The sequence below is a fragment of the Saccostrea echinata genome, unplaced genomic scaffold (assembly GCF_033153115.1).
Source record: "Saccostrea echinata isolate AGI-Se365-2 ecotype Australia unplaced genomic scaffold, CSIRO_AGI_Sech_v1 ptg000028l, whole genome shotgun sequence".
In the NCBI taxonomy this organism is placed as follows: Eukaryota; Metazoa; Mollusca; class Bivalvia; order Ostreida; family Ostreidae; genus Saccostrea; species Saccostrea echinata.
In genome coordinates this window covers 4,688,360-4,703,352 of record NW_026889777.1, presented here as the reverse complement: position 1 = coordinate 4,703,352, position 14,993 = coordinate 4,688,360, and the positions used below count along the sequence as shown (strand labels likewise).

Sequence of the window (14,993 nt, the reverse complement as noted above, 5' to 3'; positions counted from 1 at the left end):
AGTTGGATTACTGAGTACCACTAGTAGAATTAAATCCCAGCTCCTCTAAATTAATACAATTAAAATAATGAACCTTACAAAGACAGCTACACAGTCATATAGCGTGTTAACATATCATGTTTAGAAATGAGAGATGCTTGGGGCTTATCGCATAAAAAAGTTAAACAAAAATATGTGGGATCTAAACACTGTGTTGATGTTAATGTACACCTCAACACGGGCGTCTTTTACCTACATGTAGTTGCATAACCACATTATTTGAAAAATTTATTACATATTAGAAATCGTGCAATATATTCCTTTTCCCTTTGATCCCCTGATAAACCATGCTTTCTCCAAATCCTCCTCCATTTTTTCCTGGGGTACAAGAAGGGAAATGCAGCACAAATATAGTACTCTCATTCCTTTCATAAAATATTAAAACTAAAGATTGTACCCCATTTCTTTTGGAATATAGTCAAATGAAAACAAACATCAAAAATTATTCTTTAAAAATCTGGACACCAGCAGCGACAGAGATTCAGATGAGCGTTGTGGCCCACGTTCCTCTTATCACAGTGCCATAACTGCAATAGTTTGAGCATACAAAGTTTAAAACGGTAAAGGATTAAGAAAGAGCGTATATTTACACTCTGGCAACTCAAAGCACGATCATGGATTTCATTTAGAAAATCATTCAACTCTCCGATATTAATTTTGTATTTCTTTTAATATCCCTCCGAGGTTTTCTGCATTATGAAATTTTCACGAAAACAGGTTTTTAATGACCACTTTAATATAACCGAACTATTCGTCAGACTTATTTGCCGCCTTCAAAGATCAAAAGATTGCGTATGTTAAAATAACAATGTGATCTACATTTTGGACGTATAGGTGAATCATATATATATATATATATATATATATATATATATATATATATATATATATATATATATATATATATATATATATGGGTGTGGGTGGGTGTCTCTTTTTTAAATATTTTAATTAGCATTGAACCATTTGATCAAGAGTTTTGTTTTTTTTAACTTTGTACCTAATCGAAGGACCCTTATCATGCGTGGATTGGATCTAGAGAGGGTGGGGGTGGAACACCCCCCTCCTGGAATTTGCAGAGTTATTTAAAGTTTATACTGAAGTAAATAAAAAATTCCTTTGGACCTCCCCCCCCCCCCCCGAAAACGTGGACCTCACCGTCACAACTACGAAATAGGTTTTATTCACCTTCGGGAAACGGAATTTACGGGTTATTCTCTTTTTTTTTTTTTTTTTTTTTTTTTTTTTTGGTCTTCTCAAGAAATTTCTGGGTTGGAAATTTCTTGACTAAGGTTGACCCCCCCCCCCCTCCCCGGGAATAAATTCCTGGATCCGTGGCTACTTATATGTTAACCAATGTACCACCCCCCACCCCCCAAGACGTCCAAACTGTGTAGATCTGGATTTCAGTGCAAGACATAAAATTCAGAAGAAATAATTATAATGTCTTTTAGGTCAACTCATGAGGTAAAATTCAAGGTTCGTTGATTATCTTTATAGCACTTACGGTAACATTACTGAGTGGGTGAGGTTGTCTCCGGTCTCAGGTGTCAAGAATCCTTAGAAAGGTAAGATATATTTACTTATTATTTTTCACCTGAAAAAAATCTTGCAAACTAATCAGGTTTAGTATTTAATACATCAGATCTCTTTGTTAGATAGTACTTATTATTAGATACTACTTATTATCATCATTATTTACTCATGATAAAATCGCATATTTTAACAAGCATTCGTTACTTTTTTTTTCAAATGCGATCGCATCTTGAACGAAGTAGCATGAAAAAATTCTTTGTAAAATTTCTATATATATATTTTATAAAACAGTTCAATGTGGAACGTTCAGATAATTTCATTCCGTATGTAAACAAAAATAGCTTTTATTTATTCAGGAAAAAATGAGTCGGTCATAGTTGATTAAATAAAATTTTAAGATTTGAAGCTGCCTTTGAACTTTTATGTAAAGCTTTTAGTTACAAGTACACATAAGTTAGTATAAGGACGGCGTGTATGTTATATGGAAGTTTTTTTATGACCAGAACAATTTACTGGCTTTTACTTTCTCTGCCTGAGGTAATCTTCTTGTGTCTTTCATTTCTACGTAAGTTTTTTGATTGGCCATGGTGATATTCTTTAAATTTTATAATGATCAATAAAAGGCTCAATTTTTTTTTTTTTATTAATTAGAATAAATTTTACAGATATATTAGATATATATTAGATCATACCCTTTTTATCAAATACCAAGTTTGATAGAAAATTTAAAATGTATATTGATATACATTGTATATTTGTCAAAAATTAACGAAAAAATACAAGAACAAAGCAAACTCGTTTATTGAAACGAATAATTTCATTTTAAAGTTAAATTATTTTGATATCTGAGACAAAAAGGTCGTGATAACAGCTGTGTATAGAGAACGCGTAGCGTGCTTTTGGGGTGGGTTGGTGACTTACAAAGTGCACAAATTGTCCTTTACAAAACTTTTTTGAGATTTCTACTGCAAAATATGTTTTTTTTTTTTTAAAATAAAGGACAATATTGTACAAAACAGTCAAATCGTATGCTTGTATAGTACGACCCCCCCCCCCCTAGCTCCAAGTCAAAAATAGACCAGGAAATTAAGTAATTCCAGAGGTTCCCCTCTAGGTGAGTCTCCTTAGAAGAGAGGATCTTTATCATTGTTAGAAATGTTACACACGTACAGTGTATATGTAGAACCTCTCTGATTTACCAACAGTAAATTTTGCAACAGTTCGGGGAGTGATGATTTTGTAAGGGAGGAGAGGGGGGTTAAGCCCTACACCTCATTTCCAGGTACTGCGATTTTGCCCCCCCCCCCCCCGGAAAAAAAAATGCTTGCCTTCCTCGGTGGTTATATAGTTATTTATAATTTATATTAAATTAATTGATGAAGCATTGGTTTAAAGGACTTTAATAAAATTAATTCTCTCAAGATCTATCGCTTTTAATTAGTAGTATATACTTGCAGTTGATCCATATCGGCGAGAGTTTTTAAGAAAAAAAATGTATAAAAAGGACTACCCCTTAATAAGAGCAACCCCCCACGTCCTCTGTTCGACCTCTCAAAATTGTCTTTCGATTTTTTTTTAAAATTCCCTGTGTTTTAATATTTTTGTGCTTAATGGTCTCAATGTCACTTATATGTACTTGAGGTGAACTTTAAAATTTCATTCAGACAAAAGTCTGATGGAATTACTGTACAACATGCTTCCTAAATCAAGTTCACCTTCCATCTCGGGTTTCTCGCACAGTACTAACGTGGCGTTTTACCTAAAATTTCTATTTTTACTTCAAAAGGGACTAATAAAGGACGCGGACGTGATATAGACGACCTTCTATCTTATTGCATGACTGCATTAGAAAATCGTAATAATACATGTACACACTTTATAACTGATCTACATTAATTAACGGTAATACTTAAATAAGTAATATGTAAGCCAAGTTCTTTATTGGAAACTGTAAATTTACTATCTAGAGTAAAGAGAAGAGGGGGGAGGGTGTTTAACACCTTAACAACCTTCAGTTACATTCAGTAGGAAGGTATAGAGGCAAAGAATTGCAAACTCATCACAAATGCTTTGCTCGGAGCCTCCTAGCGAAATTAGTACCTAACACCTATCTAAAATTGGCATTTTGTTCATACAAAGGCATTCAATTTCACATATTATTTTTAAAATTTCACATTTCCATGAATTATTTTGCATATCATGTAATATACAAAGAGATGAACCAATAAAATGTTAGAACTTGTTTTCAATCCTTTTCATTCATTCAGTAATATATGTTCAAAACGCAAAGCCAAAAATGTTAACTTCAGCTTTTGGAGAAAAAAAATTCTTTCCCCAAATCCATAACGATAAAATGTTATGATTTGCCGTGTAGTCAGCAAGGCCTCAGATCAAAAGAAAATGAAAATCATAATCTGATGTACGGTAATGTGTAACTAAGTTTGTATGGAGTCACTATATTTTACATAAGCTTTGCTCCATTTATCCGTGCTATTTGGTATCTGGTTACACAGGTAAATTAACTATGCCTGTGAATCCAAATCAATAAAAAAAAAAAGTAAATAAAATGCGCGTATTTTTTCCCAGGCAGTAAAATTATGGGAATTCTGAAAATTGCAAAGTAGAAAAACTTGGATCGCACAGGATAACACGCTTAAAATTGTTATGAGGAGTGGATGCTCATATTCAAACATTCTGCAAACTTCCTAGCAAAAATATATATATTCTTTATTATGTATGCATAATAAGAAAATGCAATAATTATTTTCCTTGGTTATACATACATATTTTAGGAGTACAGTAATATTTCAAGGATATTTTTATAAAAGATTATTTTCTTAATTATTCATAAGTAATTATACATTGTTTTTTATCTCATCTATTCGGTTCCCTGAGATGGAAAGAAAACTAAAAAGAAGTTAGACAGAATCTTTGCCAGAAAATCTTGACTGGAGGGGGGTAATGTGTAAGAAATATTCTCATCTGTATATTTTGCTGGACACTTCAAAGAGATATAAGCTCCGTAATTTGCAATAAACTTAGATGTCCACATACATTACACCGTTTCGATGAATTGTAAAAAAAAACTTGGTTCCCGCATTGCTTTGCTTTATGCTAAATGCTATCGTAGCTATATCAAACAGCATTTTGTTAAACTTTATCATGGTTAAATTTCTTTTTTTCTAAAATGAAATCTAATGTCTTGCTATTTTTAGAATCGATGAGGAGGAAATCTTTCGGAAAAATTCACCTTAAATAAAAATAAATTTCTCTTTCTCCATTGAGGTGTAAGGTTCTTAATTTTGTTATTTTGAAATCCGCTGAATTTCGACTATATGTAGGAAGGAAAAATACATTCGTATTCCTATAAGGTTTATTTAATCGGAATTTACACCTTGATATCAATTTCTTAATTACAAGTTACCGTTCTGATTTTGACACTGGTATATTATGTAGCTTGAGCCGGATGAACCCTTGTCCGAGGGTTCAAGGCTTACTCATAAACAGAAAAAGTTCGGGATTTATATTGGACATTCACACGTAAATAAAGACCATAGAATTAAATAAATTTAAGCAATATATCGATGGATGTAATTTCTTCTCTGTTGTGGAGTTTATAAAAAGAAAATTAACGTGATTCTATTTATTTTTTTTTCAAAACTGATGTTACAAGTTCCTATTGTCCACGTTACAAACCCTTGGCCAGGTACACAATAAAATAAATTGGACATCCTAGTCATTTGTCGCTTCGATTCCTTTTATTGCACCCTCATTTTCTTCCCTCCACTCAAGAGTTTATTTTATTACAATAATAACTGTTTGAAGTATATACCTAAAGGACATCTGACCTACACTCATCATGTGTGACCGAATTTATTCTTGCGTAACCTCACTGCTTACGTCAGAGATATAAATAAGTAAATTACATCGTCTCCGGTTGCTAACACTAAGTTTTGATGAATCGCGTGTTACAGCTAGGTTGCGCCGCAAAATTAAATTCTACTTTATATTCTTATCAAAAATGCACAAGTTTGAGTACACGTTATTAATTCAAAACAAACTTTTCCTTTTCGGATCTTGTAAAGCAGTTCTTCACATAATGTAATATATTCTTCCAATTTCTGGATTTTAAATTTTACGAGTAAATATTTTTTATCCGTAAACAAAAATTACTAGAGTGTATTTTAATATTAAGATGATAGTTTCAAAGTTTTCTACGGAAGCCCTGGAGGGACATTGACTTACTTCTAAGGTATTTTGACTTAGTTCTTATGACTTAATTAATTGTTAATTATTGTTATTTTACAATTGTTATCACACGTTTACTTTACCCAAAACGTGGCGTACACGATAGAGGCTACGTGTAGTCTCAGAAAAGAAAAATGAATATTTTGCCTTTGATTTTTTATTAATGACAAGATAAAGTAGCAGTACTAGTGATGTTCATGTGTTTAATCATTATGCACACTGGAAGTTATGAGTTATAACTGTTAAAGGCAGAGATTTTTTACCGGGTGGTAAATTCCAGGTGAGGGAGGGGCTTATTTTGTACAGGTGTGAATGCCCTGAGGGCCAGCAGTCTACCTGCGGTCGTTTGTCTCCTAATCCCTATACACAGGAAGTGATTTAATACACAGCAGAGTACCCAAGAAGTCAAACTTTACCTGTGTTGGGATTTTGAGATGATATTAAAATAGAAATAAAAAGTTGTAAATAAATTTTAATCTCAATAATTTTTATTAATTTGTAATTAGATATGTGTCAAAGTGCCCCTGCCCATTAAAAAATATTATTATTCAAAGTATTTGTTGAGCTATGAAAAAAAAAGTTATACCAAATTTTGATATATATTATCGTAAAGAAAATCATAATTATTTCAAATATTAAAGGTGTGTATGTATATATATTATCAAGCTAAAAATTCCATAGTAATACAGCTTCTCCATTGTTTATACCATGTGTGGTAAATATCAAAGAATCAAAAGTTAATTTGATGGACACCAGGAGTGTCAAACAAGGTGTACAGGGTATACACAGGGACTAGTAAGTAAATGTCAATCAAGTTCTAGCACCCAATGATGTACCTTAACGTACTTGATTGACAGGGGTACACAGACCAGGTATTTTTGAAGGCGGTGCTTAAAATCTCTGCCTTTAAGTAACAAGAAATTACATAATTATGAGAATCAACAAATAACAATTAAGTTATAACAGCTAAGTTACAAGATATAACAGATAAGAATTATGCAATCACAACTGTACTGGACGTTCAATTACAATTATAATCAATAAAAATCCAAAGTTACATGTAAACTAGGACTGAATATATCATTTAAATAATAAACTTAAAGACTCAATTTTTTTACCGTACGGTTACCTGAGGAGGGGGAGTGGTCTAGGAAGTACTGGTGTTATTTACCTGGAGAGCCCCAATACTCAAGATGTCAAAAATCCCTATACACGCTGCATTACACAGGAAGTCCGGCTTTTGGTAATCAGGGTCAACATTACAAGTTTTGTGCATAATTTTGAGTGAAAATATTGAAAATAAATTAGGTACTGAAATATAAAATTTGTAGACTTAGCGTTTTCGTCGTTATCTTTTGAATAAAAAAAAATTAAAAAGACATATCTTTTTTAAAAATCGTAAAATTAATAATAATAATAATAAAAAAGGGTGAAAACTACGAAGCAATCATATCAATATTTTAATCGCCAATAAAAGAAATTATTATAAAATATTAAGTGTGAATATTAAAATAAAAAGATCTACTTATTGTGTGAACATTTACCACATCGGAATATTATTTAGTTTTCTGGCGAACGATTGTGTCCAAATATTCGCCATTTCCGAGGGTCCGTGTTCTTATGCCCTGTTTACAGATTTGGACATAAAAAGAATCTTTCGTAATTCATGGCGTTAAATACAAGATACTTTATTTATATTAGTATAAATATCTTTTCTTATTTAATCCATTGCATTTTGTTATAATATTCAATGGTGGGGGAGGGGGTCGATTGTTTCTAATTACGGCGAATTGAGTTTTTGTGTAGCCAAGTGCAAGGTCGACAAGTGCATTACGTACATTCTTAAAATCAAGGCACAGGTTGAATAAGGGGCTCGGAAGAATTATCGGTCTGTGTTACTACAGAAACTTCTTCTCTCTCTCTCCGGATCTCAGTTACTGAAAGAAGAGAGGGCTTGAATATCCGCTAATTTTTCTTCGAAATGTTCTACAGTTATTTTGGACATCATACCGCTAACAAGTACAAAACAGCAGTGGAGATTGAAAAAAAAATCACGAAGTCACTGTTTAATTATCTACTCTCAATTATTTTTTTAAAATAAAATTATCAACCAATATAACAGCGACATGATTTTTTTTTTAACCATAGTGTATACAAAGCGACCATTCATGCGGCACATGAAAGCGTTTGACGCGTGACCAGGTAATTGTTTTCAAAACATGCAAACTCAGATTATCAGGTAGCTCACGTAGCTGGCCCGTCAATCAAATCAGAAGCTATTGTTTTTTTAATGATTGACAGGCGGTATATTATTGATCTTGAATTAGGTAGATTTTGGGGGCGTTAACATAAAATTGGGTGTTTAAGCCAACTACATGTTCTCCATAGCTACGTTACACTTGGTAACAACCAGCAACAAAAAAAGTCATAATAAATAAGTCACAACAAATAAGTCATAACAAGTAATTCAGTGTCCCTCCAGGGATTCCGTAGTTTTCATTCATTTCTATGGCAAATAAAATTATTTTAGCAATGAATTTCAGATCGTTATATATATATTTTTAAAATTGTTAAGTTGTTATATTTAAAGGAAATAGTACTTGTATATTTACATAACATCTCAAAAATTTACATCATTGGTATACGTAATATAATAAATATTAAGGCTCTAAATTTAAAAAAAAAAAGATCTACAGTAAAGTTTCATAGTAAATCAAAGTATCAAAGTATTTACTATATATAGTTTACTATAGTTAACTACCAATTGTTAGGCCATTGTCTGTATACTACATTTGACTATGGATTATTCCGTCTACCTGATCGAGTCGACAGGAGATGCATGCTTACTCCTCCTGGGCACCTGATCCCACCTTTGGAATTTTTCCAGGGCTCCTTGATTTATACCCTGTCACATATTTGTATTGTTTGTAGGTTTTTTGAGATTGATCACTGTTCGTCAATAATTTTCTCTTTTTCATAAGACAGGTAATAAATGTCTAATGGGTCATTTTACTTGAGGTAGAATTTGAAACAAGTATAAATCATGCATTTTTGGGTGTTTGGGATTATTTTCGGATGAAAAGATGTGCATTACTTTAGTCAGACAAATTTTATTTTCCCTTATCCTTCCTCTCCTCTCGGAGTTATCGTTCCCGGTAATGTTGAAGCGTAGCGTAGTACCCCTCTGGTGAGAGATTTTCAGTACAGCTGCTGCCAGTATCGCGACCTCATGTCGTTTGTGGGGTTTCCTCTTATGATGCTGCATTCCTGGTTATTTTTAACTTTTTTGCAGGATTACTTGGAATACACACCAACAATCTTAGTTTGATAAAAATACTGAGCCAATCAGTGATGTTAAAATGTGGAAACGTGGGCAAAATAAGTAAAGTATCAAAATAATAAATTGCTAAAATGGCTGACAGAAAATCAGTGTGGTCTTAGTGTAGATGAAGTCTTAGATAGGATTTTAGAAGTTAATTCAGGTTAGGGTTCAATTCCTGATTATAATATTTTATACCTGCATTTTCGAAAGAAAGTTCGGGTGTATTGTAATACTTGTCCGTCTGTCTGTATGAGGCGCCGTTTTGGTATTTACTGCCAAAAAGGGTTATCACCTATTTGAATAGGTGATATCACCTATTCAGTTGGTGATATCACCTATTCGAATAAGTGATATCACCTATTCAGCTTCTGAATAGGTGATATCACCTATTCGAATAGGTGATATCACCTATTTGAATAGGTGATATCACTTATTCGAATAGGTGATATCACTTATTCGAATAGGTGATATCACCCATTCAAATAGGTGATATCACTTATTCCTTTTAAATAGGTGATATCACTTATTCGAATAGGTGATATCACCTATTCAAATTAAATAGGTGATATCACCAATTCAAATAGGTGATATCACTTAATCATTTTGAATAGGTGATGTCACTTATTCGAATAGGTGATATCACCTATTCGTATAGGTGATATCATTTATTCGAATAGGTGATATCACTTTTTGGCAGTAAATACCAAAACGGCGCCTCATATGTCTGTCACACTTTCTTCTTCCTGTAATTCCTTTTACAATTTTCATTTTTTTTTTTTTACATTTTAAGCAGTACTGTAACCATGCAATTCATCTTTAAAGATATGATAGGAGGTGTCTTGTAGATGTGCAATAAGATTTTCAACAGAGTTTCATTTTCATCCCTTGGGGCATATACAATAAGGTTTTCAACAGAGTTTCATTTTCATCCTTTGGGGCCAAATGGGAGTTGAAAAACGACGGGGTTTTTTTCCTACAAAAACTTGACCTGGTTCTCTAAACTCCTCTTACATTTTATGAGTATCCAAATAATCTATTGCAAGATGATTGGTGGTGTAACGTTTCGGAATTTTCATTTTCACCATTGGGGCCAAATGGGGTCAAAAACGACATTAAACTGGGTCCCAAAACTCCTCTTACATTTTACACAGTATAGCCATTTCATCTTTTGCAAGATGATTGTGGATGTGCCGCAGGAGTGCAATAAGGTTTCGGAATTTTCATTTTCACCCTGATGGGCAAATGTCGGAAAACGATTTTTTTAAAAAATAGAAACCCGGTTCCAAGAACTCCTCATACATTTAATTGACCTAGTAGCCATTCCATCTATTACAAGGTCTTTGGTTTGACTCACTGTGCCAACACTATTTTAAAGATGTGGTTCTAAAGAAAAGCCATATATTTAATCAGTGTTAAAAATTCAATTAGCAATTATTCAATCACATGGAACTGTGAAAACAAATGCTGTGTCTGTTCCTTCATGCGTAAAGTCCAGCTAGGGTTTAGTATATAATTGATAATGCAAGCCGAAGCCAGACAATGGGCCCTGATTAAGAGTTAATTAAGTGTTCTGCATTGAAAAATGAAAAAAAAAAACCTGGTAGATTTGTTTAATTATATTTCAGTGCGTGAAAATTTATGTCTTGATTTTTTGATCGTCGCGGACCTTACTGTAGCGCACCACTGGAGATGATGGTGATATTTCTATTTAAGTTACTGTGTCCCACACAATCATATAATTTAAAATGATACTGTTGCGAAGCCGCCACAGTAAAACGACTCATGGCGAACCCTGCGGTATGTATGCATATTTTACGTAAATTATAGAATTACTCGTGTGGCTTCTTCGCTATCCAAGTAAGAATAAGCTAGCGCACATTTAGAGGCAAGCCCTTACTTGCAAGTATTAGTTTTATGACATTCATGTGATATATATCTAGTCACATATACTTTCGACAGCTTAATAATTTTAAGTAGCGACTTTTGTCAAGGGTTTGAGAATAGGAACCTTGACTTTGTGAAGATGTGACTACATTTAAACTTATCTGTTTTCAATTAGCTAAGCCTAGACATTTCCCAAGGCCTTCGTCAATAAGTTTTGCTCTTGTTTGTTCATTCTTTTATTTTTCTTTTATTTCTCTATAGATTTTTTAGTCAAGATGTGGAGTTTGATTTGTCTGATCGCCTTGACCTTCACACCGGAAGTGACCTCTTATCCTTATGGACCTCCACTAGGGGCATGCGCATCAATGTTTCCAAAAGGTCACGGGGTCAATGCACAAACAAGTGTCTCTCCATACAAAATACTGGTCAACGCAACGACATACAAGCCTAATGACGTCATCGAGAGTAAGAAAGGAAAATTCCAAATATTTTTTTTTTACTTTGCTGCATTGCATTTATGTGACCAATTGTATATTCATACCTGCCTAAAGAGAATGAACTGCGCTCCCAACACCCCTTTCCCAATACAATTCTATTTATGGTCATGAGCGCTTGTAAAAATATTTTAATTGATAAATAAATAGATGTTTACAACACGTCCTGACGCTTCATGTAGCCATCCCTATACATGCAGTTTCCAGTCAGTTTCCATAAATGTATTTTTTTTATCCTTTGAAAATTTTACAGCTTATATTTACTACCACCTTTTTTTTAGTAACGGTGAATTCGACTGGTCTTCATGATGTGACATATTTTGAGGGGATGATGGTCCAGGCTCGTAGAATCGCCTGTGATGTGAGTGACCCCACCAAGAGCCACGGGATGTTCTCTGTTATGGAGAGGGATCAATTCCTGGAAACAATGGACTGTGAGAATAATATGAAGGTATTTATATCGTCGTATTCCTTAAATAAACTGTCCTATATATATATATATATATATATATATATATATATATATATATATATATATATATATATATATATATATATATATATATATATATATATATATATGTACACATATAAAAATTAAACTTATAAATTCAAAGAGAAAAGATTTTGACAGTGAACACACACAATTTCGGATGACCAAAATGCTAACATTTATATAGCCACAACAGACGGTTCTAATCGACAGTGTGCATAAGCCATATTAATAAGCTTTCATAATATGTTCTTTCTGACGAGCGCAACGACAGCTTGATAATGCAAACATAAATTTTCAGTCGAACTTGAACTTAATGAATGAACTCCTCAAGAGACAATAAAAAACTTTACGGAAAATTAACGTAGTTTTTTTTGGGGTTACAATTAAACGGTTGCACCGTTGATGGACCGGAAAAAAGTTATTGGTTCGAAGAAAGTGCATAGTTCTATAGTTCTTCGAAATGAATTTTAAATAGCTGTTCGGACGAATAAATAATAGCTGGAACAAATTATAGACATTATTTTGTTCGGACAATAGTTTTCTCTTCGGACAAAGTTGAATGGTTTTCGTTCAGACTCGTTCCCCCTCGACTGCAACTATTTCTTTCTGCTGCGCCTTGGGAAATAGTTGCTGTCTTAGGGGACAATAAACTTTCAATTTGAAATAATAAAAAAGAGACATAATTGATACATAAATGTACATGTATCTCGTATCGAATACAATGTATATATGCTCCATTCAGTAAGTGTACAGAAATGTTATTAAATATATAATATATTGACCCCCCCTTTTTTTTTTTAAATTTATTACTAGTATTTTCACCATGTCAAAATTTAAAGCTTTTATTTGTCATTACAAAAACATACTGTAACAGATTCTTCATCAAGCATATTAAATAAGTGTATCATAAAACAGTAGAAGAGTCCTTATTCCTCCATTACATCAAATACTATGACATTTCCTTGATGACAAATATCATGTTTTATAAATGTAAAGAAAATCTAGGTTCATTTCGTAATTTTTATCGCCATGATCCTTGTCAAGTTATCAAAATACATATATTGAAAAACCAATATTGAAATATTTGAAGAAACAACTCACTTGAGAGTGGGGACAGATGTGTCTGGATTCCCTACCCCCCCCCCTCCCCCCGCCCCAACCCCATTCAAATTTTGTCATCTTGTTGATCTATTAATTATCCTAATATTGATTAATTAGCAAACGGTAACGAAATCGGACGTACAATGCATTTCAATTTGAGTAATCCATTTTTTTCTTTCATTTCGTATTCACCCTTTATCATTTAGTTTTATTTTCACTAGAGTGCGGTGGTACACATGAATCACTCCCACATTGAGAATAAAGTGTTCTACTGGAAAGCAGACTTCTCCTCGTCTGTTGGTCATCTCGTTTTCAGGTAAAGATGATTTGATTGGTTACAGATACTTGCATTAGGGTAGAGAGAGAAAGGGAGAGAGAGAGAGAGAGGAGTGAGAAAAAAGAAATTGGGGAATGGTGATGTTTCTATTTTTATATTTAAGTTCTTACATATAAGTGTACATGCAATGTTGAAAACTACAACCTAAAATCTGAGGACAGATATTTAATTTATATATAATTATATAAAATAAGTAATATAATATGAAACCTATTTATATAGCACACACCCAGATGTATTTAAAACGAATACATAATTGTAATGCACTGTATTCATTATAAAATGTTGCATGGTCTAGTTTAAATTTAATTTCAGAGCAACAGTGGTGAAGTCCACGAAAACATTTTGGGAAAAGATCTATTCCCCTGTCATCAAGGATGAGACATCCGAAGAACCACTGACGATTTGTGAAAATGGGGCGGATCAAGTTAAAATCCAATCTATGTTTACAGTGATCTTTGCCCTTATGCTGACAATGTGTATTACACTGTAGATGTTATTTTAAAAGAAATGCTTGAGAAAAAGAAACAAATTTACTTGTATATACAAATACTTCATGATTAAATAAAAACTCGACAGTAGCTATTTTTAAGGTAGAAAACCCTTGCGTAATACATGTAAATATGTTAACATTAATTTTAGAATTTTGCAACTACTATAGACTTGAACTGTGCTTTGAAGCCTCTTGTATAAAATATTTTTATATTCCCCGAAAACAAATTTTAAAGGTATATACTACATGTATATAGGAATCATCTTGTCCGTCTGTCTGTCCGTTGGCAATGTTGCCTGGTCAGTAAATTCGAAATGGAGAAACATTATAAACTCATACTTGACATAAAGATTGCTAATGATCAGGGAATATCTGATTCCTTGACTAAAAGTTCAAGATCACTGGCAGAAAAAAGTGACTGTATAATTCCTGTCTGGTCTCTAACTTTCCAATGGAGAAACATTGAAAGTTCATTCTTCAATATAATATTACTCATAACCAGATGGTGTTTCATAAGCTTTACCCAAGATCATTCATACAACATTCAAGATCACTTAGAAAATATATAGATTTCCTGACTTGGCAATGTCTACAATTTGCAATTGAGAAACATTTGAAGTTCTTACTTAACATAGCGATTGCTTATGCCCTGTGCATGTGTTATAAATATAATTCAAGGGTCATTTCGACAAGTTCAAGGTCATTGGCAGAAAAAAAGTGTATAATTAATGTCCATTCCAGAACATTCTGACGGAGAAAAACTGGATGGAGCAAATTTACCAAAAAATTACAAAGGGGAAAAAGGGGAGAAAAAGCAGCGAAAGGGAAGGGTGTCATTTTGAGGGCTCCTGAACTAAAGGAGAATGCAGCTTCATACATTTGAGTACAAGTGGTAGAGTACATGTATATTCTAAAGTAATTAAACTACAAAGAAATAAGACCAAGGAGTGTACAGAGGAGTAACATTTATCCAAAATTATTATTTTTCAATATTTTTTTTTGTGTTTGGTTTATAGATGAGGAACCTTTTTTTTCATTGCGTC

General features: G+C 32.9%; 1 protein-coding gene across 3 annotated transcripts; it reads left to right on the top strand.

Annotated features, from left to right (window-relative positions):
- Positions 1-1,547: 1,547 nt before the first annotated feature.
- LOC133194053 (putative defense protein) lies at positions 1,548-14,360 on the top strand. Of its 3 annotated transcripts, none has more exons than XM_061329985.1 (5): positions 1,548-1,607; positions 11,291-11,494; positions 11,805-11,974; positions 13,342-13,436; positions 13,773-14,360. In XM_061329985.1, the coding sequence occupies exons 2-5, from the start codon at positions 11,305-11,307 to the stop codon at positions 13,948-13,950; spliced, it is 633 nt and encodes a 210-aa protein (XP_061185969.1). In that variant the 5' UTR covers positions 1,548-1,607; positions 11,291-11,304; the 3' UTR covers positions 13,951-14,360. The 3 variants fall into 3 exon arrangements, with proteins under 3 accessions (XP_061185969.1, XP_061185971.1, XP_061185970.1); XM_061329987.1 differs by lacking the exon at positions 1,548-1,607 and adding an exon at positions 2,087-2,112; XM_061329986.1 differs by lacking the exon at positions 1,548-1,607 and adding an exon at positions 9,230-9,305.
- Positions 14,361-14,993: the final 633 nt, after the last annotated feature.

Coding starts and splice junctions, on each gene's coding strand:
- LOC133194053 (XM_061329985.1), top strand. CDS start 11,305: ATGTGGAGTTTGATTTGTCTGATCGCCTTGACCTTCACACCGGAAGTG. Junction 11,975..13,341: donor ACTGTGAGAATAATATGAAG/GTATTTATATCG, acceptor TATTTTCACTAG/AGTGCGGTGGTACACATGAA. Junction 13,437..13,772: donor GTTGGTCATCTCGTTTTCAG/GTAAAGATGATT, acceptor ATTTAATTTCAG/AGCAACAGTGGTGAAGTCCA.